The 25,902-nt window shown below is 37.2% G+C and overlaps 1 protein-coding gene across 1 annotated transcript; it reads right to left on the reverse strand.

The window, feature by feature from the left end:
- Positions 1–1,491: 1,491 nt before the first annotated feature.
- Positions 1,492–21,606, reverse strand: SLC6A19 (solute carrier family 6 member 19). The gene is given in 14 exon segments (XM_010227605.2): positions 1,492–1,884; positions 1,972–2,215; positions 3,500–3,662; positions 5,315–5,474; positions 5,734–5,851; positions 5,853–5,939; positions 7,106–7,262; positions 7,981–8,109; positions 9,731–9,843; positions 10,617–10,727; positions 11,456–11,637; positions 12,696–12,833; positions 14,109–14,249; positions 21,350–21,606. Coding segments are annotated over 13 exon segments (1,911 nt in total). The 5' UTR covers positions 21,552–21,606; the 3' UTR covers positions 1,492–1,884; positions 1,972–2,005.
- Between the last annotated feature and the right edge of the window lie 4,296 nt (positions 21,607–25,902).

Here is a 25,902-nt window from a genome sequence, read left to right on the forward strand (position 1 = left end):
TCCACTATCTGCAATTCCTTCTATAGTTAGAGAACTTGGGAATATGTTGTTAATTGGTAACTTGAGATCAAGCAGAGTTTTATTTTCTGTCTTCTTTATGTTCCTAGACACTTACAAAGATGTGCGTTGCGAGTAATAACAATGATGATAAACCCCTTACAGCAGTCAATCAGACTTGTTGAAATTGTATTTTTTAAAGAAAAATCTGTAAATAAAGGACGTTCCTGTTTCCTTTGGCACTTCGTTAAAAGAGCTAATTGATTGCTGACATCTTCTGTACGTTCATAAAGTAACAAAATGCAATAACATTTAATATTAATCAGATGTATCTCTTACTTCATTAAACCATTTCCCATGCCTTGTATTGCTGCATAATGGTCATTAGTCATATTAAAGCCTCAATAAGAGCCTGAAAAAGGTATATTTTTATAGATGTTCTTGCAGTTGCTATTTGTCAGTCCTGAGGTCTGCCGTTTGGCCCCATGGCATGGATGACCTGAGCCTGAGCACATGGCTTTTCCTGCAACAGGCTTTCCCGAGCACGTGCAGGGCACTAAACACAAAGGAGTTATCTGTTATCATGCTTTTCCATATCTGAAAATTCACACCCCTAGGCATGACTCATTCAAAATATTCAAAAGGTGCAGCACACTTTGGCAGAGGTAGTTTGAGAATTGGTTTTATCTATAGAGCATTTGATATTTTGAGAACCACTTTTTCAGTATTTCACTTCTGTAAACCTGTGAGAGCAATTCTGGTTTGGTTAGTTATGAAGCTATCGAAGGAGTTATTCAGTTATCTCATTTTTATCTTAGAAAATAGATCAAAACTTGTAGCTTGAAATATGAAAATTCAGGCTAATCTCAGCCATGCTGCCAAGCAGACACCAGACTTACCCTGATCTTGTCACAACCATATGAATTCAGACATTAGAATCTGGTCCACTTTTACCATTCCTGCTAGAAGTTAATCAATTCCCACCTGTCAATGAATCCCAAGTGACTATTTTTATTGTTCATTAAATAGTTACTGAGGAATGTAACAGCTGCGTGCTTTCCTTCAAATGAAGGTGTGTGAGAACAGATTTTTGTTGTCTTTCAGTTAGACCAATGTTTTGATATTTTGCAATACAAACTATCTCAGGCTCCCATAAATAAGCTATTCAGTCAGCTTGCTCGTTTTATTAAAGCAGCTGCAGCTAAGCGAATAAAGATGCTCGTCTTGCAGGTCATCTAGCTAGAAGTCACCTTCACATTTAGACCACAGAAACCTTCCCAGGAAGGACAGTTCACCTGCTTGGAGCTCTACAAAATGCAAGTCCAAGGTGCAACTCGGTTTCCCAGTGCCTTATCAGGGTATCTCAGTGGGCACGCACAAAATGCTGACAGAACTTGCACACTGTCACTGAGCAGGGCTATCTGCCGCAAGTTTGGAAGTTTGGAAGTTAAATGCAATTAATCACATATCTGGAATTATGAATGAATCGAAATGTTATTTCCATACTTAGAAATATTTTTATTAAATATTTTAAACTTCTGTATGAGATAATATTTGTGGCTTTGTGCAACAAAGTGGCACATAGAGTTAAAAACAATTTAATATGCAAGAGAAGGCAGTATAAATCTACCCTTAATATTTGTCACCCAACCAGAATGATTGGACATGGAAGAGTCTCATATGTACGTCAAGAGCAGTGCATCCCCCGACAGAGAACTCTCAGCTAATTTTTAAGAGGCTGGCTTCAAAACCAGAAGTAGGATAAATGATTTGGCCTAGAGCTCCATCCACTTGCAAAGGCAGCTGTTTTGCCTTCAGGATCCAAGATATTCTGTCTTCAAAGCGCAGCACTTGTTAGTTAAACATGCATTTTCCACAAATGTTTACCTGGAAACAACACATCATTATCCTCTTATGACAATAAAATTAATTATTGTTTCTTTATATAAAAAAAAATCTTTTTCCCTTCCTCACCAGCAAAGCGCTCTTCCACACTTTTAAAATGGCTTTATGCTGAATTCTTTAAGCTCCCATTTACAGAAGTCTCTGACGTGGAGATCACCAGGCCCACACGATCTCTTTTTTTCTGAGAGCAATTTCTAATGGCTTTGTAAATGGCAAAAACAGGGATGACCAAACCAGGCACTCCAGCCAGGACTACAATAACAGCATATACCCAGCCAGGATAACCAATCTTCTCTGATTTGGGGAAGTCTTCCTGCAAGAAAAAACAACCAAGTGGTAGGAAGCTGATGAGCACGTACTAGGGAACATTCACACATTCAGTACTTCTACAGAACACAAACCAGAACCATAGCAGCAGCTAGCCAGCCACAACTGCATAATAACTTGCCAGTTCTACAGCAAAGCTTTTAGCTAAAGTCATTGCTTCTCAAGGGTGTGTGATCCCAGATCTTTAGGATTTATTTGTCCTTAAAAGCAACGGAAAGAGGAAAGATGGTGTGAAGGAAGCAGAAATGGGAACTAGACACTGGTGTGACTGTTCCTGGCACACACGCTTCCCAGGGGTACAGGAGGGACAGGGCACGGGCCGTTGGTGCTTGGTAGCAGAATGGTGTTTGGGCAGGAGGGCTGAAACAGTTGGATGTGGGAACACCAAAACAGGGTCCTAAGATCAGCAGGAAGAAGAAGGCAAGGATGCTGAGGGAAGAAAAAAGGAGAAGAAAGTGTTCCCATTTGCCCATCTTCTTCCCTTTGCATTTCACTCTCTGTGAGATGCAAAAATAAATAAAAACAAAATAGTAAATAAAAAAACGTGGTAACCAGTGTGCAGGATGACTGCCTTTTGCTTCAAAGATATCACCAGGTCAGAGGATAAAAAAGCAGAGCTAAATTGGCACAGAAAAAGTGGGATCATGAAGAAAATAACAGGACCCATGTGTTTTCTAATGTGCCCTTCTATGTACCACATGTGGCTCATTATTTTGGAGAGGAAGAAAGCAAAAGTAATTAGCTTATTTTTGCAATTATAACTTAGCGGAAGCAAGAAATCTGGATAGGGTAATTTTAACTTCTTTGTCAGTTTGATGTATAACCATCACTGCTGCAGTTCTGTGAGTCTAAATGCATAAATAAATAAACAAATAAATGCAATATCAAAATGGTTTGACCCATTTGGTCATTCGTCACCACAGAAAAGTTGTGACGTTTTGAGAGCTTCTGTAATTGCTACTATGGACTGACATCTGTATAACTATTTCTCTTTCAATCCTCTCCAACAATTAGATTAATTCCAATGTTTTAGTTTTGTCCTTTTCAGGAACAAAAAAAAAAAAAAAAAAAAAAAAAAAAAAAGATTCTCAATTCTAGACATTACCACTGAATTTAGGTCTTATTTTTCTATGTGGTATTTTTTATGAAAATTTTAGCTTTATAATAATTTTTTTTTCACCAAAATTGTTGCAGAAGGAAGATAAATATAATTTAGACTATTGCATTAAAAAAGTAAGTCTAAATAAATCCTTCGGCTTTATATACTTACATAATTAGGGTCCCAAACGCTGTAGAGAAGTTCTTGATTGACTTTCACCACAAAATAAAAAATGAAGATAACTAGCATAATGAGAGGACTGATAACTCTCCAGGTAACTTGCCAGAAAATATTGGGCTTGTGTCCAATCATGAACTTAATATCTTTGTTAAACCTAGAAATAAAAGCAGGAAGTTCAGGACAATAAAAGCTGGACAGAATCAAAGACCATCCGTTGTAAGTAGGAAAGTCCAAACCAAACCTAACCATACTTTTCAGAACTTTATTAATGTCATTGTGAACTGAGGATAGATAACAACATCGTGAGTTAGACCTATTTGAATTAAAGCAGACAGCACTACACCTATCTTAGCCATTTACCATTCATGGTTCCCAAAGGAATGTCGAATAAAGCTTTTAGAAATGTGCTTTCTGTCAAGAATTAGCCAAACCATACAGAAAATAATTTTGGCAAGAAGTAGTCAATGCGTAAGGAGCCACTGCATAAGCCACACTGAGATTAAAACAAAACACACACACATAAAATGTTGGAGTCAGTTAGAACTAACTATGGCCTGAGTTTTAGCATTCTGAATTTGTGTTCAGTAGAAGCTGAAGATGTTTTGATTTTTTTTCCTGAAAATCCATCCAAATGTGTTGCAGTTTGCAGGTTCCAAATTTTTAAGCAGCAAAACTGTGGCCATTCCATACTGAAATTAATATTGACTTGGAGACATAAAGATGGAATTTGAGAAGATCAGCATAAATCCAAAGCTGAACACCTGAAAGTCCTTGCCTTATAGATGTGGTGCTTTCCCCTTTTTAACTTACAGTTCCCTACATTTTCCTATGGGCATTCACAAAAACACATCAAGATAGCTAAATAAATCAACTTCAGTTCAATCTAATTAGCAATTCAGAATTAGATGTCTTAGGTTAGATCTTTCTAAACTGACAGCCAGAAGCATACACTAAGATGGCATTAGGCTTTGCATTTCCACCTAAAGTTGCCCAGCAGCAAGGAGGGTGATGAGGTTGTGGTGGTGAGACCTAACTGGTGCCAGAGGACGTAGCTGGAGAGCTAATACAGCTAATCATGGAAAACTTATGGGCGATTAAAGTTCCCAGAGTTTCCTCATATTTCTTAAAGATTAATTATGAACAAAAAGATGATTTATTACATGTCTTTAGGAAGTTAGTGGGATAACTCTTCACTGCTAGAACTGACAGTCTTGAATCTATCAAGGAAGGCAGAACGTATCTCAGTAGCCTTGGATTTGCATCCTGCTCTAAAACAGTGTCTGCGATGTGCATGGGGCTGTTTCGTGCTTTGGACAATATCACTTAGCACTTCTTCTAAATATTTGTGGAATATACCTGAGTTTCTTGTTTTAAATTTTCAGCTCAGTGCCCATTCGCTTCTGCTAATTAAATACTTTATGAAACTATTCTGAAAAGGTTTTATTGTAAATTCCACCACGTTTAAAATGTAAATAAGCTACAGTGGTATTTCTCTAGCTATTGAAATGTGCATGTTGTGATACATACTTTAAAAATAAAATATTTACATTCATATTATTCTGCTCTAGGGCACTTGAAAATGTTTATTTTAGCTGATTGTTATAGAGCATTATCTATTATACTATATTAGTAGAGAGGTGGACAGCTTTCATTTACAAAATAACCACCCACCAAACTCTTAACAAAACATCTTTTGTTTTTGCTAAGAACCATTTTTGAAGCCTAAATCATGTAAAAAATGCTAAATCTATAGAACTTATCAAGTTACGCATTAGTTTCTAGTGATGCTTAATTTGTATTTCATACCTGTCTATTCCATAAATGTAGACAACTGAAAACATCTCACAAAATGCAATTATCAGCAAGGGAATAGAGCCGGCAAAACTGTCAAATAGAGCCAGCCAATAGTTACCCGAGTTCAGCGTAAAAATAAAAGCTATCAGGTAAGATCCCAAACAAATCAGACCTGTAAAAGAGAAAAAAAATAAATAAAAAGAGCAACAAATGCACAGCAAAGATAAATACATCATTTCAGGCATATAAAGCAGAAAACTAGTAAGAAAGTTTCCTTCAATTAATCTTTCCAATATCTTACCTTTTGTTCAGTATTTATCAAACTTAAGACAAATACACCCATAATTCTATGTGATTGATTAACAGTGCATTTTTAGCATGTAGGCTATTTCTTGGTGGGGAGAATCACTTGTTTAAAATACAGCACCTACCTGTAATGAGCTCCTTGGGCCATTTTGGGGGTATGACATTAAGATCTTGTAAAGGTACAAGCACACCTTCCATATTTCCAAACATAGACGACAGACCCAAACAGAAGAGCATGATGAAGGAAGAGGACGGACCACAAAGGTGAAATAGGCATTTTGGTGATAGCTTCAGTGAAGACAATAAACGCTAAGCCAGTTCCTTCAACTCCCTGTGGAAGATTTAAGAAATTCAAAAAATTGGTATTGTGAACATACAGCATTGAAATTTACATATACATATATTATCATTACCGTATGCAATAGTAATTATGTTTTTTGTATTCACAAGACCTCCTAATAAAGCAGCATATTACCTGTAAATATAAATTCAATCTAATGGAATAGAAAAAAAAAAAGCAGAATGGAACCATTTTATACTTGCCTTCCTTTTTATTCTAGTGTTCTTCCTAATTCTTCCACTCATAAACTAAGTAAGACTGTGGTAGAAAATGGTCCTAATGATAAGTTATTGGCCAGAGAACAATATAAACCCAAAAAAGGTTTAACTCCTGCTGGGGGAGCACTTAATTATCTCGCATTGAAAAAAAAAAATAGAGTTACAATTTCAGTAAAGCAGTTGCATATACATGGACGTTGTAATCGAGAAAAATGACGTGAAAATACTATTTAGCATGTAAAATCAAAGTTTCAAGATTTCTGCTTAATGAATGTCAACACAATGGTAAGTCTTCCAGTTTGGCTATATATTCTTCCAACAGATGCACTAAAAATAGCAGAAACTGTGTGTAAGATATTTTGTGCAGTTACACAGTTACTCTGACCCTGTGCTTCTATCTAAATTGCTTGAGTTACGGTTGCACATTCACTAAATATTATAAACATATCTTTTCATATATAATTTCCAATCTTTATAACAACAACAACAAAAATATTACAGCCTTTTATCACAAATTCTTTGTTGTCAAGGTTCTTTCTTTTGGAAACACCCAGATACTGAGTGGGAAAGGGGTCATGTCTTGCTGTCCCTCCCACTATAGCTGCAACGAGCTCTTTCTAGAGGCAAAACTACTGCTGTTTTGTCAGCTGCAGGAGGCCAACCTAGAACCTACCTAAGCACATGAGTGCTTAGATAATACTCTGACATGTTGTCAATACTTTTCAGAGAAATTTAACTGTTTATCTCTTCAAAAGCTAAACTGTTTTCCAGGGAATAAACAAAAGCAATCCTGTATTCCAAGGACGTTCCAAACAAACAACAAATAATTAATGGAAATATCACAAAAACCCATCTTAGGAAGAATATTAAGCAACTTAAAATGTAAGTATTGCTATGGGTTCCCTCCATAGTAATTGCATGGATATGTGTTAAACTTACATCATTCAAGAAACTTTCGAGATTGCAGGTTTCAAACTCCAGGTTTGCAAAAGTCGTTGGGTCTGTCATGTTACACAGCCTCTGCATTTGTTCAAAGTTCTCTTGGGTTACATTACCTTCAGGCAAATCAAATGCATTTATCAATGTAAGAATATTTCTGTAAAAGTGAAATACAAATAAGCTGAATTTTTTTGTTTATAAGCAACCACAGCATTCATTTTCATCATCAATCAAGTCATTAAGAGCACAATGTCTTTTATAAGAAGATACAAAGGAAATAATATTTCCACTGCTTCAGTTCAGAGTTGTAGGTGAGGAAGTCCAGCAGATTTGTGAATCTATAGCTCCTTCCTTCCTTCCTTCCTTCCTTCCTTCCTTCCTTCCTCTTCCTTCTTCCTTCCTTCCTTCCTTCCTTCCTTCCTTCCTTCCTTCCTTCCTTCCTTCCTTCCTTCCTTCCTTCCTTCCTTCCTTCCTTCCTTCCTTCCTTCCTTCCTTCCTTCCTTCCTTCCTTCCTTCCTTCCTTCCTTCCTTCCTTCCTTCCTTCCTTCCTTCCTTCCTTCTTTCTCTCTCTCTCTCCATTTCTCTCTCTCTTTCTCTTTCTTTCTCTCTTTCTCTCTCTCTTTCTCTCTTTCCCTCTTTCCTTCCATCCATTGTGTATTTAGAATAAAATAGTAATAGTATACCTCAGAAATTCACACACTCAAAACACATTCATCCTGAATGCAATCTAGATTTTTTGAAGTAATGAGTGGTCTGGCACCCTATGGCTCAGGACCAGTAACTGTTCATGATTGATTGAGCCATTATCACCAAGCTTAACAGAGCTGCCCTGGCCAAACAAACATCTCTATAATTCTGTTTTTTCAATAGCTTACTTGTCGAAACACTCATCATATCGTTCTGTGGCTCTGAATCCAATGATGGAGTATATGACGGTTGCTGCATAAACAGATGTGAAACCATTGATCACTGAGATAATCACAGCATCTTTCTCACAGTTATTGCTGCAATGCAAAGAGAAGACACAATGAACTTCAAATACACTCTCAGGATAAATGTTAAAAATTGACCATCAAAATTAACAAAAGGGTAGTCTATAGCTGCATAGGTACCTTCCTACGTTCCCAATTTGTATAAGTACAGCTGATAGAGTTAGTTGAATTAATACTCATGCCTTAGGAAATTTAATAGTTATTCTTTTTTTTTTTCCTTGCTTAAATAATGCTATTGAAAAGGAATTATTTCCTCTGGTCTTTTCTAGTATGGCTCATGTAGGGCAAAACAGGAAGGACAAAAACAACGTTTCTATGCTCTAGATGAGTATCATAGTTGTTATATCCTGTTGTCATCAGTTGATGAGTAAACATTTTCCACTCTGTACTTTGAATTTAATTAATTCCATGCCCATTTTGCTGCTTTTTGATCAGCGTAGGTTGTATGGTAGAGCTATATTGCTGGAGGGAGCCTTGCTTGAGTTTTGGTCTTTTTTTTTTCTGTAAGTACTTCCCTTGCCTTTGTAATATTACTGAACAGGAAGAAGGCTGTCTTCTTCATGGGAAAGAAGAGTGAAAATATAGAGGATTGCTTTCGTTTGGGAGAAATGTGATTGAAACAGCATTGACTAGAAGGCAATCTGTTAAAAAATGTTGATTGTTAGACAAAAAAATAGTTCAAAATATCCTTAAGTTTGGAAAATACAATGAGAATCTTTGCTGATAAGATTGAATAGGCAATCTATTCTATTACAAAATCTAAACTGTTCTGGGGAGAGTTTTCTACTATAGAGCCTTCCTTCCAAAGTGTCTCTGCTAAGTGGCAAATTTGCAGATCCAAAAACAGACCTTCATCTGACAGAGAAGACTAAGAATCAATATTAAATTAGTACATAGTTTTATGAGATGGCTGTGACGCTCTAGATATACTTGTCTTGGGAAAGACTCAACTATTGAGATGAATTTGATGCAGTCCTATCTAATTTTCTGATCAAGTTTAAGAGGAGAGGAAGGGAAAGCATATCCATCAAAGATCTCTGATACCAGGACCTTTCCTGATTTATGATGTATCCAAAAGGTCCACAATGCAGGGAGGGCATTAAACTGAAATTATTCAGTGAATTCTGTTGTCAGATTTTTCACTGTGACATGAGATTCTTGCAGACAATCTTTAATAAAATATTACTTCCTTTTTAGGACTGCAAGTGGTCCAACATCACAGTATAACATTATAGAATTTGCATTTTTTTTCTTATAGCTTTTTCATGGAAATTTCATTTGATTCTGTCAGTTTCCTCTTTAAATCGTTAAGTTCTGGTAATTGAAGGAGGGTGGCCTAGTGTGGCAGTCCCAAAGTGTTGGAAAGGCAGGAATACACTGTTTCTTTTCTTTACATCTATTGGAAAGATGCTGAAAATTCTGAGCTCTGCTCCTCACAATTGTGGGAACATTGACTTACACCTAAAATATGGCATGTCATCATGCATTGAGACTTGTGGGCACCAGAAGGTCCAGATGAACTTTGGAAAAACACCTGAAAACAAGAGTGATGGCAGAGAATAAACTGTGACTAGATCTGAGGTGAAACTGAAACAGAATGATATAAAACTTTGGCTTTTGCCTGACTACTTACTGTACAGAGTTGTAACTGGAGAAAGAAATGAGGCCTCCAAAGGCCAGGGAGAAAGAGTAAAACACTTGAGCGCCCGCATCCAACCATGTCACCGGATTAGCCAGCTCAGCAACCTGAGGCACCAGACATACGGCTTTAAGCATATATATAGCATAATTATTTAGACTGAATATGAGAATTTTTAAACAGTAATTAAAACAAGATAATTAATCTTGCAGAACTCGCTACTTTTCAGGATTCTTAAAAAATTGGTCACTCCTCTTGTCAAACGTAATCTCTTTCAAAAAGAAAACCTATTAGTATGATAATATTATGTAGTCTAGAAAATTAATATTTTGAAAATTCATTAAAATATGACTTTACATAGCTGAATCTTAAAATGGATGATTCTAGAATTTTTTTACATTAATAGAAAATATTAATAGGTCTCCTCCTGGAAAAGGAAATGAATTATAATTTTGCTAATAAACTCTTCTGTAATTAAATTCTATAATTAAACCCATTTATTAAGCTCCATGTAGCTATACTGATTAAATGGAGGGTATTCCCAAATATATACCATGTGTGCTTGGAAGTTAGGCTAGTCCATCACTAGACTACAGGACATTCTAGAAAAAGAATGCAAGTTGCTTTATAACAACTCCATAGCATTGCTCTGCAAAGGTCTATTTTTGTAACAAATTTTGATATAGAGACTGTGCGTGTGTGTATGCCTGTGTTTTTTGCATATGATGCAAAAAAGGACTCACCCATCAGAATCAAGGTTTTAAAGATTTAACGGATAGTTAACAAGTATTGATGGTGAGGATTCATTTCCAATGAGCTGCTAATTATAGGAAGAACTATTGAATAGTTTCATTAAAGGATAAAGTATCCAGTGACTTACATTAGGAGTGAAGAGATACTCAATCCCCTTGACTGATCCCTTCAGAGTTAAGCCACGGATTAGAAAAATAGTGAGCACAAGGTAAGGAAGAGTTGATGTTATATACACAGCCTGCACAGGGAATAGCAAATAAAACATTTAAATACAATGGAATATAAAGAAAAATAACACAGAAGAAAATGAGGGGAGGAAACAATGAACTGTTTATCTGTTTAACAGATAAACAATAATGACCAGTTCAAATAAGTCACAGTTAACGTACTAAGAAAAACTATGTTCAAAATAAACAGCATGTGCAGTACATTTTATAAAATGGTTTTACTGTTAGTGCTCTATTCAAGACAAATTGTCACTGTTGAAATTCAGCTCATCATTCAGTCACTGTTACTAGAAACATAAGAAACAATGCAAATCCTGAGATCACACTGATGCTTCTGATGCAAGTACTGGACCTAACTAACATCTCTGGAGAGCAGAACATGGATTACAGGAAGAGATAATATTAGGGATTAGCACAAATCCAAATAAATCTGTGCATGCATTATATGAAGAGAATGGCCACAGCAAAAAAGATGGAGCACTTTGATCTTTCATTAATCTTTGATGCACCTTGAAGCACCTTGATCTTTCATTAAGGTTCTACTAGGATCTTTAAGGATGAGGAATCGGAATTACACAAATCTGAACATGAAACAAACCAGATCAAAACAAATTCCTGTGCATTCAACTAGTAGTGTTTCCACTGGCAAAACAAGAGGTTTCTATAGTATGATTAGGTCTGTATAACAAGGAATCACAACAGCATAATGAATATTCTTTTTTTGTATAAAACAAATTACCTTTCCTGTTGTTTCAATGCCTCTGATTGTGCACACATACAATACACCCCATGCACATGTTAAACATAGCAAAATCCACCACTGTAGAGAGCCTGAGTCAGTTATAGATGTGGAAATGTTTAATGTTTCTCTGTACCAGAAATAATCTACAGGAGAGCTTCTGGCACACTCGTCTATGTAATCTGTAACACAAAATCATCATCATGCCTTGTTATCTTTCATTTATTAGGAAAAAAAAGTTAAATACTTAACAGTAGTATACCAAGTTATGCTATGGAACCTCAAAGAATTTACTATTGGCAAATATCAGATTTCTAGAAGCTGATTGCATTCAAAAAATACAAGATTTTAAAGAGATTTTTTAACAGGGATTTCTATCCAGATTCTATTTTTATTTCTACAGTCTATCATTCAAACATCTTTGAAGATCACCCAAACCTCTTTTCCATATGCTTCTTTTTTCTTTTTCCTACAAAAAATCTGAAGATGGAAGCATCTTGTGCAAAGCGAAGGGTGGAGAGCATTATTGAGCATGGATAAAATTAAATGGATTTTTTTTTTAAGTAGAAGAATCTGTCATTGATATTGACAAAAAAATTTACATTTCCTTTCTTTTTTTTTATAAATAATGTCTATTATTTGCCACTCAGATGAACAGGAGTGCTCAAAACACAATATTGAGATACCCTATCAAGCCTCAGACAGACAGCTTTGAAAATCTCACCACCACTTGAAACTGTTCTGAATAGAATTGCTGTTGGACTTTTATTTTACCATTTAACACTGTGTATCTGAGGAAAAATGGCTCTTTACATCTAACACTGATGACTCTCACTGGAAACACAGAAGTGCTTTTCTGTAATGCCTCACTCAGCCTGATGTTCTTCCTGAATTTGAGGGTTGGACTAGGTGATCTCTAGAGGTCTCTTCCAGCCTCAACCATTCTGTGATTCTCTGACATGCTAGTTATGAAGAAAAATATTGTCTAAATCTGGCAAATATCAACATGTAAACTGAAACTCATATTCTGAGAATATTCTACAGGTGAAGAAAAATATCTGCCAAAACTGAAGTTTCTAAAATTTCATTAAAATGTCTAAACTTGTCTCAAAGATTAAGTATTGATAATGCTTTACATAATGCACATTTTTACAAATTTCAAGTAGCACAATGATTCTGGCATGCTTTACTATGTTTTACAATTGCTATCAACAAAATGCATTTTTTTTAAAAAATATACCTGTTCTGTTGGCATTGAGAGGACAGGTACTCCAAGGCAGGGGCTCTTGGAAGGAGTTGAAGAAATACCACATCACCCAGGCAATAATAGTGTTATAATATAATCCCACAAGGAAGGATACACACATTGCTGCTATGCCTAAAAGAAAAAAAAAATCATAATTTGGTGTAAATTTCTGTCAAGACATACTAAATTATACGAGGACAAAAACAGAGGAAATTATAAAAACTAAAATCAGCCGAACTAAGTCCAGCCACATATATGAGCACTATAGCAGCCATGAAAAAAATGTTTTTAAGGATATGAAACAATATGCTGTCCTTGCACGTCAATATAAAGTATCCAGATGGGAAATCACTGAGTTCTTTTCAATGTAGGCTTTATCCCTGTGAATTCATTATCTAAAGGTTAGATTAGTAAGTTCTACATAGGCATATAGCCTAAAACTGCTTTGAGACTGAAGCTGACAGAAAGTGTAGAAACTAAATTTAGGGACGCAGTAAGTCCCTATGGAAGCTGCACATCCTCTTTCACAGTGTTGCTCTTTAGTTATGGGGAGTCTGCGTACATGCAGCGCTCAGATGACTTGTAATATTGCTTAAATGAGACCAAACCTACCTGCCTCTTCTATAACGTCTCTGCAGAGGTTAGTGGAGGTGACTGCCTTTCCTTTGCAATATTGGGAGGCAGTTACCAGGAGGCAGGGTATAGGATGCAGGCTGATACTTCTCCCTCATCAAGCCATCAGCAAGCCATCTGAAATGACCGCAATACTTCTCTTTCACATGTGTGGCAGTGAGGCATCTATGGGGTTTTTATTGCTATGTGCATGGGGCTGCTTTTAGTACAATGTCAGATTTAATAATTTAGAACACCGAAGTCTTTCACGGGTGGTGTCACTCATTTTACATGCAATATTCTGTTTCTGTGACTTTCAACCTGGTACCACTCTCAGATGCAAAAAGGTTTCTTGTAATATTACTTTCGTATTGGAATTGGAATACTGTAATTGGAATATTGTAATTTGAAGTGAAATCTGGTAGACCAACATAGAAAAAGACTCAGCTCTTGCATTTATCTGCAGAGTAGTTAAAAACAAATAAATTTAAATAGCCTCCTAATTGTAGAGACAGCAGTGTGGGTAATACAGATGATATCTCTGAAGCCTGAAATTGCTCTGAAATTAGAAACACATTTTAAGGGTATCAACAGTACGTGAGGATCCAGAAACAAAATTTTCACAGTTGCTTGTCATGATGAGTCTGATATATAAATGTATAGTTAGTGAGATGGTAAAAGTGATCAATGCTGGGATTTTTAATGGTGCACCAGGACAAAATATCAAGACTTTGCTGTTGAGGTTATCAATTCAGAGACTCATGGTTTGGGTTTTTATATCCTCTTCAGACTTACCAACACCTTTCAGAGTAGGATGGATTGAACTCCAAACTCCCACACTGCCTTTCCTCAGCCTTTGACCAATAGCAAACTCAAGATGAAGCAGCGGGATACCCTCCAGAACTAGCAAAATCAGGAAAGGGATCATGAAGGCTCCTGAAACAGATATAAAAAACAATATTTTCTGTCAGTGAAATGCAACAATAAAGCACAAACTTCAGTACGTGGGCTTTTCAGATTGCAATTAAGTTGTGAGCATACTTGTGAAAACTATTTTTTGAACAATGTTTTGACTCATTTTATAAATACGCAAATTGCCCAAGGGACAAACTATGTTGCATCTCTGATTCCAGATAAGAATTCTAACTATTTCCATGTAGCAAAATAAAACCAAATTATCCCTTCCCAAAGTTAAATTTTAAAGGGACTGTCTTTGAATTCCAAGTGGAGGACAGACAACTACTTTGTTTGAATTGCTTCCTTCCCACCCCCCCCCTCCCTTTTTTTTTCCAAAATGTTATGGTTTTATAACTGTGAATCATGCAAATTAGGTGGAGTAGTTAAGTCAACTAAGTAAGATTCCTAGAAAAATTGAGAAGGATAATGGACAGGGGTGGCTGCCAGCCCCAGGAAGGTTGTCTACGTAAAATAACTAATAACTACCTGTTCAATTAAACAACTTTTTCGCTTGAGTAACAGAGGTCTGAAGCTCAGGGCTCAAACAGTACTAATTACTTTCTTAATAAAGTATACTTCTGAATTGAGATATAAATTGTAAAAGCACACTGGAATACCAAGGTGAAAAGTCAAATGCTTGAAAGTTGAGACATATTAGAATTGTGGTTATCTGTGGTTACAAAAAAATCTTTAATTGCCTGTTCACATACTATAAATAATGAAAGTGCATTAAAAATGCAGAACACTATGGGAACTGTTTGAACACATGCTGACTTCTTCCCCATCTATGCAATGGAAATAAAATAGAGTGATAGAGGAAATCTGAAGAATGGAAACTGTGGTTTTGAATTCAAGGCAACTGAATGTTGTTTGGAAGAAGTGAACTGCATGCCCGTCAGCTCCACGGGGTGTCTTCGTGATGTCATACAAATCACAGTTTCAGAAAGAATGATCGTTGCAAACTCTTCTTTTGTGTGTGTGTGATTTGCTGAAGTCTGATAAAACAATATCACTGTTTTAGGTGGTCATTATTGTAATGAAATTAGTCATACATGCTATTTTACTTTCCACTGTAATGGCATTCAAATAACATTAGTTCCTCATTTGCCTCTCATTGACATTTGAAAATACGCTAATCAAGATCTTTGCTAACCTTTGAACACATAAAATACAATTCAAAATGCTGAGCATTTTGAAAATGCACACGTCATTTATCTGGTTAAATGATCAATTTCTGATGCACCAGGAAACTTTTTGTTGTTGATGAATCCAGTTACCAAAGGTAGTTGTGTGGACATGACAGTTTCAGGATTCTATAGACCACCTCATTTAGCTCCACAAAAATTACATACTAAAACTTTAACACTTCTTAAACAGTGTAGTTCACATTGCATGGATTAAAACTCGGTTTTTACTCTACAAAAGGAGACTGAAAGATTGAAGAGGTTTCAAAAGACAGCCAGAAGGAAAATTCTGACTGGGAAGAGGCCTTTTATTAGTGAAAAACTAAAGGACTCAGCATTAATAGTTATTTATAGAGAAGATCGCTACTCTTCATCATGCAGTACATGTAGATTTGGCTTCAGCAAGTTTGTACCTTCCTGATAGCCCAACCCTAGTTCTGTGCAAGCAACATTGCTCTTGAGCTTTTTTATTTTTGCTTTTCCAGATACCAGGATATCTCCAGTGTATGCAGAGGTGAGTGTCTCCTCACTGTTGACATCCTTTCCCCTACATCCTGACAGTTCCCGTCCTGTGTGGCAGGGTCAATGGGGCAATTTCCTACCCGTCAGCCTCTGCCCTTTCACAGAGATTACTTATCAAGTTACTTATCAAAATATGGACCAACAAGCAGTCAGAAATGTGCTGTGCTCCTATCTCACATGAGATTGTCAATTTAAGCCCATTTTTGTTCCAGAGCATTTTCTTTGTTTCAAGCCAGAAGCCCAGGACACCTCTTTAGAGTCTGAAACCTGACCCCTGGAGAATCTGTTTCTTCCACCTGCATCTTTTCATCTCCTATTTTGAATTCTGGACAGGTTGTACAAGGAGTTTCACTTCTCTCTGGTAGTAATGGGGTAGTAAAACACCATAGGACAAAAATGTATAGCTATGTAATTATCTAATTAGATCTAATTATTACTCATTTGCACTCTGAGTAAGTCCTTGTCCCTCTTTGAAACTCAACTTCCAGTGGTTTCAATTAATGCCTTGAAACTTAAGAATGGATTAACCGGCAACTAGTTCTGCTAATGCTCATTTGTTAATCATCTTTGCTGCTAATGGAGAGCTATCCGCTTTTTTCCTCCTTGGACAACCGTGAGATTTCTTAAGGATTTGACTCACTCAGAGGTCCTCACTTAAGATCCTTAAGAAGGATCTTAAGGAAATATATGAATTTTACAATCCTTTCAACCCACGGTCACTTACTCTTTATCATACTTGTCACAGAAAATAATTATTTCTTGTAGCTATCATCTCTGCTAGCAGAAAATAAGAAGATCAGGTAATTTATTTTGAAACATTAGAAGCATTTATTTTAGAAAGTACCCAAAGGTAGCATCAATGTTTCACTTTAAGTAGAAAATATTTTGATTGATGTTTTGTTTTGGACTCCATTTTTCCATGGTTGAGGCATACTTACATATCTAAATGCAAAGTGCACCTGTACTCAGTGTGGTCTAGCAATCTAAGTAGATACCATGTCTCAGTCTGCAGGATGGAGAGTTTCAGGAGGAACAATGTTCCTACATAATCTACTTCTTCCTGTGGACAGTGCAGTGTATCAAATATTGCTGCAACACTCTAGAAATGGAACTGTCCTCTACAGGGACAGGATGCACTATGAGCGTTCTGACAACTTCCATGGTTTTCCTGAGAGTTCCAAATATTTACAGAGGTATCATAAAAGAAGACTTTAGACGTGACACAACTTCTGATAGGGCAATGAGGTGAAGGACTCCGTTACATTCCTTGTGCAGCCATAAAAAGGTGAAAGTATGTTGCAAGTAATCATCTACCATATGAAAAAGATGGGTGATCCGGCTGCATATTCACAGTCTATCCAGTTTCCCTCCTACCTTGGAATCCACAGGAAATAAAATTGTGGGTTTGTGGTTGACACAAATGGAGAAAGTGAGGATCTGCCCGCACCTTTCATTAGCACAGTTGCAAGGCACAGTCTATCCCATAAAAATATATGGGAACCAAAACACTTCCAGTTTGAAGGTATAGCCATATATACTGAGGTAGCATAGTGATGTAAAAATGTAAGGTGTGCTGTGTCAGGAACTGAACGAAATATTACTTATATTTGTTATAAGCATATTGGTATGAGTATATTTTCAAGAGCAACAAAATGACAATTCTCAGTTAAACACACACCTTTTTTTTTTTTTTTTTTGTCTTTTCATTGAACTGGGGTTCAGTTGTAACAGCCCACTTAAAAATACGACTTAGGCATGCTATGCATTTCTCTCAATTTTTCTTCAACCTTTCTGAAATAGCCTGAGAAAATAGTACTGAGAAAAAAAGGAACAATGACTTTGCAATGCAGCTACATGGGAGCCAGATATAAAAAATATATATTTTTTGAGCTATCATGTTTTTATGAACTTGACAAAAAACTAGAAATCTCACAATAAATCTTGTATAAATGCATATAAACTATATATAATCCTTCCAGTTTGAAACTGCTGCAGCTTATATATTGGATTCTAATTCTGTTTTAATATAATGCACCTAATATTTGTGTAGAACATCTGTATTGCTATTACTCAGTTTTTATTTAAATAAGAAGTGTAATCTGGGATTTTCTAATGTAAAACAGAAAACATTATTATTGCTTTCACAGATTTTCTCATGAGGGGGAACACAGCTAGACTACAGACTAAGTCGTTTTCCATGGTGGCAGAGTGGAAGTGACAATTCCAGGAAGGAAACTCTGCTGTTCGGCCTGCTGAGGCCATTATCCCTTCTTTGTTCACTATCATCTCATGCACGGAGGTGAAAAGGTTCTCCCTGGCACAGCAGAAATGTTTATGGCAGACATATGCTAACTGTATACTTAAAGACATTTTCTTTCTGTATTGATGGTTTAAACATTAAGGTTGCATCCTCTTTTTTAATAACACTCACCAGAGATGAAACTAAAATGTTTGACAATTGATTAAATGACATGTTGCTCAATAAAGATTAAACAAAAGCCATGTATGTAATGTCAGAGATAGCTATCAAACGAAGGGAAATTTTTTTCTCCTTATGCTGGTGAAAGCACTGAGGTAAACACACTTGCCTGTATGTTGTGTGTATATTGAAGTCAAGTTTGCCTGCGGTAATGATGTATTTTACAGCTTTTATGTCACAAATTATTTTTAAAGGGAGAAAATACACTTCACACTATTTTTTCCATTAAAATCGTCTATTTTTAATACAAATTTGTATTAAATTTATGTGACAAAAAAGCAAATAAACTATGTAATACCCAACTTCTTTTTGTATATTTGAGTATCACAGTGTTAAAACTTTGCTTAGCCCAGAAGAAGGTGCATGATGTTGCTGTTTTCCCCTACCCTGCTATAGAGACTCATCTGTGGCATACCTGAGGGTTACACAAATGAGGCGGATGACTCTTCTTAACCTCACCCCTTGGGGGTAGAAAGTGATATTCACATTATAAAGCCAATGCTGAGTGGCAAAGATTAGGGAAAAGTTTATCTAAAATGTCTAGGAAATGCTGCTGATTTCCAGCTGGAAGCAGCTGAACCAAACTTCATCCTTCCAAACCAAGGATGATGCAGAGAGCTGCACCAATTACATGCTTTCCATGCTGTGAACATGGTTGGATGGCAGTTGGAGACATAGAAACCAGAATATCTTATTAGGAAAAAAAAATCTCAATACAAGCTATCTCCAAAAATGAGAACTTCAAGGTCTGTTTTCACAATACAGATCATCTAATGCGTTCTAATTCAAAACCATGCCTCCAAAAGACAGCAAAGAGCCGCTCTGGCTACAGAGAGAAGGTGGGGAAGAGGATGAGGCTGGAGTGTGAGCAGCAGCAGGGAGAGGGAGGCAGCCGTGCAGGAGGTGGATTTAGACTTCCTGCAAGAACCTGAGCAAAAACCTGTTGATAGGAATTACGGCGTATGACAGATGTTCTGCAGAATAATTTATAGAAAAAAATATTTTGGATTTTGATTTTCAAGTCTAGCCATATGGACAGTAATTCTGAGCCCAGAGTCGGCTTTCTTGCTGCATGCCACCTTATGACTTCTGACTAAAATCTGGGTGAGAGAGCCCAAGGGGAACAAGGAGCAGGGAGATTTGATAACTGCTGTTAATGTTCCTTACCAAGGACAAGCTACAGAATAATGAAGGGGAAAATCATCACTGTCAGAGGATAAATTAAAATACACCCAGGGAACAATTTCTAAATGTTCATTGACACCAACTGGAAAGTTATGATTCATTCAAGTAAACATCTTGGGTGTTTATTTTTCATTCACATTTTATAGCGCTCGAGGGAGAGGTAGAGGAAAGATAAATGGAAGAGTAGAAAGCATCTATAAATCAGTATCACAAAATAGGGCATTTCCACTTTCTAAGTATAAACAGAAGGTGAGTGAAAGTCCTACCTGAGAAGCCAGCGAGTGCCATGAATTTTGGATATATCCATTGAATTTTCAAAATAGAACTGACACATATGGAAAGGGGATTATAATTTATTTTGACTGATGTGACTTTTTGTCACAAGAATTTTCAGTGCTGCAAATTACCCATGTTTACATTGCCAACCCTAAACACCAGCCCATGTCATAAAAATATTAATATTAAAAGCATCCCCTTTTGCAGATGAACTATCTGAGTAATCTGGGGTTAAGTGCCCCTAAATTTGTACTCATAACTTTCCATCCAACCAACCCTCGCTACTCCCCATTTTAACTAGGAATAGCAATTTTTAAAAAATCTCATTATGTATATTTAACACAAAAGTGCTTCGAAATACTGAACCAACCATCCCAGAGGAACAAACACAGCGTATACATATCCTAGAATAAAATGCAGATGAAAGGTAGACGTAGGGTAGAACAGATGGCCAGAAAGCTGCCCAGGGCATGACAAAGTCCCAGTAAACAAGCTTGGATTGCATGCAGCAACCCTGACTTGTCAACAGGACTCAGCATGCAACCCACTCCTGGAACTGCCTGAAAACACTCTGTGAGGATCATGCACAGATGAATTTCTCCGTCAGTCCATCCAATTTCAATCTATGTTCAGCTTTTACACTGCACTATATTAGGTAGTTCTTTAAAGAAGTATCAGGCATGAGAGAAACCTAAACAAGCAACACTGGTTTGAGGAAGTTAACAGACATAGAGTGATATTCATGATGTCATATAATTTTCTAAGCAGTGGTTTAGCTCAAAATCCTGCTTTAAGCACAAACAGCAAACCCAAGATAAAACTTTTAATATGGCCTTTCGATCCTAAACTGAACCCTGAAGAATCACAGTGAATTTTATCGTAAACAGTGTACACATGGATATTAAAGGACTTAATACCAGAAAGTGCTAAAAAATAGGTACTCCTAACAATAACCATTTTTGTTCTGTTACTTCTGCTATTATAAATTACATATACAGCGGCACCACAGCTGACACACAGATTGAGCCAATAAAAAAACAAAGGAAAGATAATTTGAGTTCATAATCAGAATTGTATTGCCAAGTAGTTTATTGATATATTAAAATATGTGGAGAGGTAGATAGATGCATCTGTAAAGTAATATTGGACTTAAATTGATAAAACATATCACTTTGATAACAAGTGCAAGAACTGATTAGATCAACCATGTGTCCCAAAATAAACATTCCTTTTCGTTATATAACTAATAAACTCCAATGGATATGAATAACCTGTGAAATAACCTTCTCCATCAGATCGTATTCAAGAGAGAAACATCATTATTTTTACAGGAATTGACCAGTTGTAAACAAAGTATTCCAATCCTTGTATCCCCAAAGAGATATTGAAGATAGGTTAATAGCGAATTTAATCAAGATATATTAAAGACATACCTCCTCCATGGCTCTGACAGAGATACGGGAATCGCCATACATTCCCTAAGCCCACACAAAACCCCACGCAGGTCAGCATATACTGAGCCTTGTTATCCCATTTCGGTCTTGAATCTGCCTCTTCTTTTTCAAGGACCTCTAATTCTGCATACGAAGGTATTCTGTCCTCCAGGCCAGGATTGGGTAACTGTAACTTCACCATATTTTAAATTTCCTGTCTGGAAAAGCTGCTCTAGCAAGACGTTTATGAAGCAGGCAGCTGGCTAGAAATCCGCATGAAAAGGGACCATCTAATTGCTGTCTTCGGCTATATATAGAGAACCTTTGGCACTAAACTTGAAAGTGCAGACATGTGGTAAAAAGAAGCGTCAGCAAATCATTCGATTAACCAAGTCAGCTCTGACACTTATTAATGCTTTATCTGTCAAGGTTTTATGGAACATTCCGTTCGTCCAGTATAAGACATTGATTCCAGCTAATGTAATTCAGGAGATAATTTGGCTATAAACCGTAGACACTTAAAAGGTTATGAAACATCCCTTACCACTCCCTTGTTTAAGCTCACTTAAAACGAATATGTATCCCTAACAGACATGGAGTTAAGAGCTTTCACTGGCCTCGGACTTAACCTAAAGATTTCAGACTGCTTTGTATCAGGAAGATAGGCTGTGTCTGAATCTCTGTCACATTCAGTTTCCCATGGTGTATGCATACAAAATTGTATTTTTTGTCATGATTACTGAAACATGTCAGATATTTTATTAAATGCTTTGGCCAAAAAGGAGTGAGAATAAATGGAATTATAAAATATGACCTTTGCATTTATAAATGCATTCTATTTACGTTAATACCTCTGACCATTACAGGACATGGGCTGAAAGAAAACAGCTTCCTTATATGTGGGTTTGAAGTGAAAAATCCCTTCACCTTCCTAATGACTCTGTGTTTCCTAACACAACATAGATAGGAAGGAATTTTATTTCAGCTCAGTCCTAGGGGTTCATTAGATAGGGTGATACAGAGTGATTAAAATAAGGAACCAAAAGGACCTTGCAAGTCACTGAATCTTGCATATGCCAAAGAAGGTAACACATCAAGGCATCCCTTTGCAACCTTATTATGCTGATTCAGAATAGATTTTTTTGAACTCCACATTACTGAAAGGCTGGTGTAGAAGCTCACTCCTCTCATACCATAGTACATTCACGGCCAGATTATAGCCAGTTCTACTTACAGCAAGCACAGGTTAGTGCAACTGTGACCCATAAGTTTAAACAGCTTTGCGGCTCTTTTTTATCACAGCCTTAGTTTTTATAGGCTAAACAATGGAAGACATTTTATTTTCTTTTCTAAAAAAGGCTCTGCATGCTCTCTGGAATAGGTAGGTTACAAAAAAGAGTTTTCATCCTTGACATGGGCAACTGGAACATTATGTAGTAAAGCAGATGGATTTTCCCTGTGCCTAGTAATCAGGTGTTAACATTTCCATTGCTTGAAATACCTCTACCAATTCACCTAGTAATACCACTTGCCTTTCTTATGACTCATGAGTTCTGTGAATTAATTGCCTCTTGGTTAACCAACAGATCAAAGCCTTTCTTCTCCTTAACTTGTTCCAAACAAAGATCTCCTAATGTGAAAAAGCATATCTTTTTCTAAGTTACCGATAGTGTATTATTGGTATCCAATTTCCGTCACCCCAGTATACTTACCTACTTGGTTCTTCCTGAATGTTACACTACTACCCAGCATTCACAGTGCTGCTGAGATTGTGTCATGAGAATTTCTTTAGCATGCACTTACTATTTGTCCTTAGTTAATAGTAGAATAATGACAACAGATCCCTTCTTAAACTGATCATTGAGGAACTACATTAGTGACCTTACTCAAGATCATTATTTCTACTTTCAGTACATCTTACCATTATCAGATCTCTACCTAGTTCCTTATCCATTTTGTAATTCCTATGTAGATCAGCTAATATATTTCTTTGTGGTAAAGTGACAGATGCTTTACTTGTCCAAAAAGACTCCATAAATTGTCCTTTCCTTGATTAGAAAGAGCATTTTTCATGTATAAGTGGTAACAGAGAATTTTCAAATTGCTTTCTCATTTCTGAGAAAGAAATTGACCTATTGGTTGTTACCACGAAATTGTATGCAAGAAACATGGATTATTATTCTGTCTCCTAAGACAAAGGAAAGTAACCGTAGCAGTCGTGTTGTAGGGAACATGAGATAGTAACAAATAGTGAAAGCAGACAGAAAACACACAGGGAAAGCAAATACCCTCCCCTAACTTATTTCATATCTCTACCATTTCCTGACTTGTGGTCAAGCTTTAGTTCTATAGCTTTGCAAAGCCCTATATAAATCTCTTTCAGCAACCAAACAACTGGATCGTGGTGTCCAAAAAGCTTGTAGCTATGAACTAATGAGTCTATGTAACCATAAATCCTTGAAAATAAAGACTCTACATAGAATTTATTAATACTGAAATAGCATGTTTCTCTTTAAGCACAATACAAGTTGGCACAGAAGGAATTAATGTAACGTCCTCTGGGAACCAAAATAAATGTGGACACTTCAACAGAGTATGAAAGAAAACCTCTCTTGTGTCAGGATGATACAAAAAATTATCTGTGCTACGAGTTCCACGTGTAAGCAGTTTATAACAGCATCACAACACATTTCAGATCATGTTGCACTGAATTAATTCAAAGTGTAAATCTGGAGAAGCTTATCTTACTTTGGGTAATGCCAGGTTCCAGTGATTCTTAGTTATCTAGCAGTTGTTAAATATTTGTACAAGCAAATATGATGGCATAGCATCTAGCTCCAATTTCTTTACCAGTGTGATTGCATGGCTAATGATCTTGACAGGCACAGCGCCTTTTTATGGAGAACTTGAAGTAGCAATGTCACCAGCTCTAATGTGGCCTGTAATTGCACAAGGGGTTGTCTATGTTGCCACCCTGTGGACTGGACCAAACAAGCTACCACGCACCCACTGTTCTGCAGGACTTGCTTACCAGTGCTTCTCCTCTCCAACATGCCATGACAAATTTGAGATTTCACTTTCATTTCTGAGAAAGGCATGGACTTATCATGCTAATGGCCTTTAGCAAGAAACTATATGCTCCAGGAACTCAAAATTCACCTGGGTTGTTATTCTGCTTCCTACATCAGAGGAAGGTGTTCTTAGTAGTGGCTATAGGGAACAAGAGATAGTAATCACAGATTTTATACATACATTTTCTGGAATGATCTCAGATTTACTCAGTAACACCTCAGACTGTACTGAGGGAAAAACATCATTGGATTAATTCACACTTATAGTAGTGCAAGACTGTGCAGTCAAACACAGAACCATTGCTACACACTCAATTGTGTATTCACCAAAGCCCTTCACTTTGCTCTAAAATATACTTCTCCTTCAAGGCAAGGTTTAAGTTTGTCATGGTTTACAGTTTGTTATGGCTAATGAACCTCTACAGAATCAATCCTTTCACAGCATAAGCTGCCAAACAAGGCATATTTTGAAAATTGCAAATTGCAAATGTGGGAGAGATTGGATTAATATTCATCAAATATTTCTAATGACAGATGATGAAGACATAAATAAAGAGTATGAAAGGGAAGAAACAAAGAAAAATGTTGCAGTAGAAAGATAACAGAGACATTAATCAAAACAAAAAGAATGAGGAAGAAAAAAGGGAGTTACATAACCCCACTAAGCTTCTGAAAGACTTATTTTTCCTGCTGTGCCTAAACACCTGGCTTCGCAACTGGAACATAGCTTCTCTTTGAGAAAAAACTGCACATTGAGGCCATGTTTGTACCTGCCCTTTAAGGCAGAGGCAGCAGCCAGTGCTCTATGACCTGCTCCTGTTTCAGCACTCAGGAAACCTCCAAGCCCGCCTACGATGGTGGCCTGAGCTCATGGAGACCCAACCCCAGTTTAGCAGTAGAGCTTTGCCCTGCTGTCATCACTCCTGTTAGCCTGGTGCCAAGACAGACGCTTGGAAACCTGTTTTCCCACCAGTCTGTCCCTGGAGCAACTGGATGCCCCTCAGCTGTGTCCACGTGGGAGCTGGGAAACTCCGCAGGAGAGGTCTGTGGCAGGGGCTCTGGGGTCTGTGCCTCGTGCTCTGGGGCTCTTCACGACCAACAGGTCTGCTTGGCAGCAGCAGGTCTCCAGCAGTTTTGGCTCTCAGAAAAGAGGCAACGGGTCATCTCCCTTCCTCACGGAGGCACAGGTGGGACCTGGAAACCAGTCGGAGACCCACAGCCCAACAGCCTTGTCTGGCTCCCGACCTCACACTGGGCCTCTTCGGGCTCGCCCCAGCACTGCGCATGAACCCTGCAGAAAATCAGCCCAACATAGAGCAGGAAGGTGCAGGAACTGAATCAACTGACTGAAGCACCTGGCCAGGCCATTTGTCTTCTTGTGGCCTCCCTCAAGGGCCAAAGGGTGCTGCAGTGGGTAGCTCTTCTGCTGGATGCTGCAAAGGGGAGGACAAGGAGAAGGCAAGGAAGGTATCTTCTTTGGGG

The sequence above is a fragment of the Tinamus guttatus genome, unplaced genomic scaffold (genome assembly GCF_059628265.1).
Source record: "Tinamus guttatus ecotype Peru unplaced genomic scaffold, ASM5962826v1 Tinamus_guttatus_pri_ptg000025l, whole genome shotgun sequence".
NCBI classification, from domain to species: Eukaryota; Metazoa; Chordata; class Aves; order Tinamiformes; family Tinamidae; genus Tinamus; species Tinamus guttatus.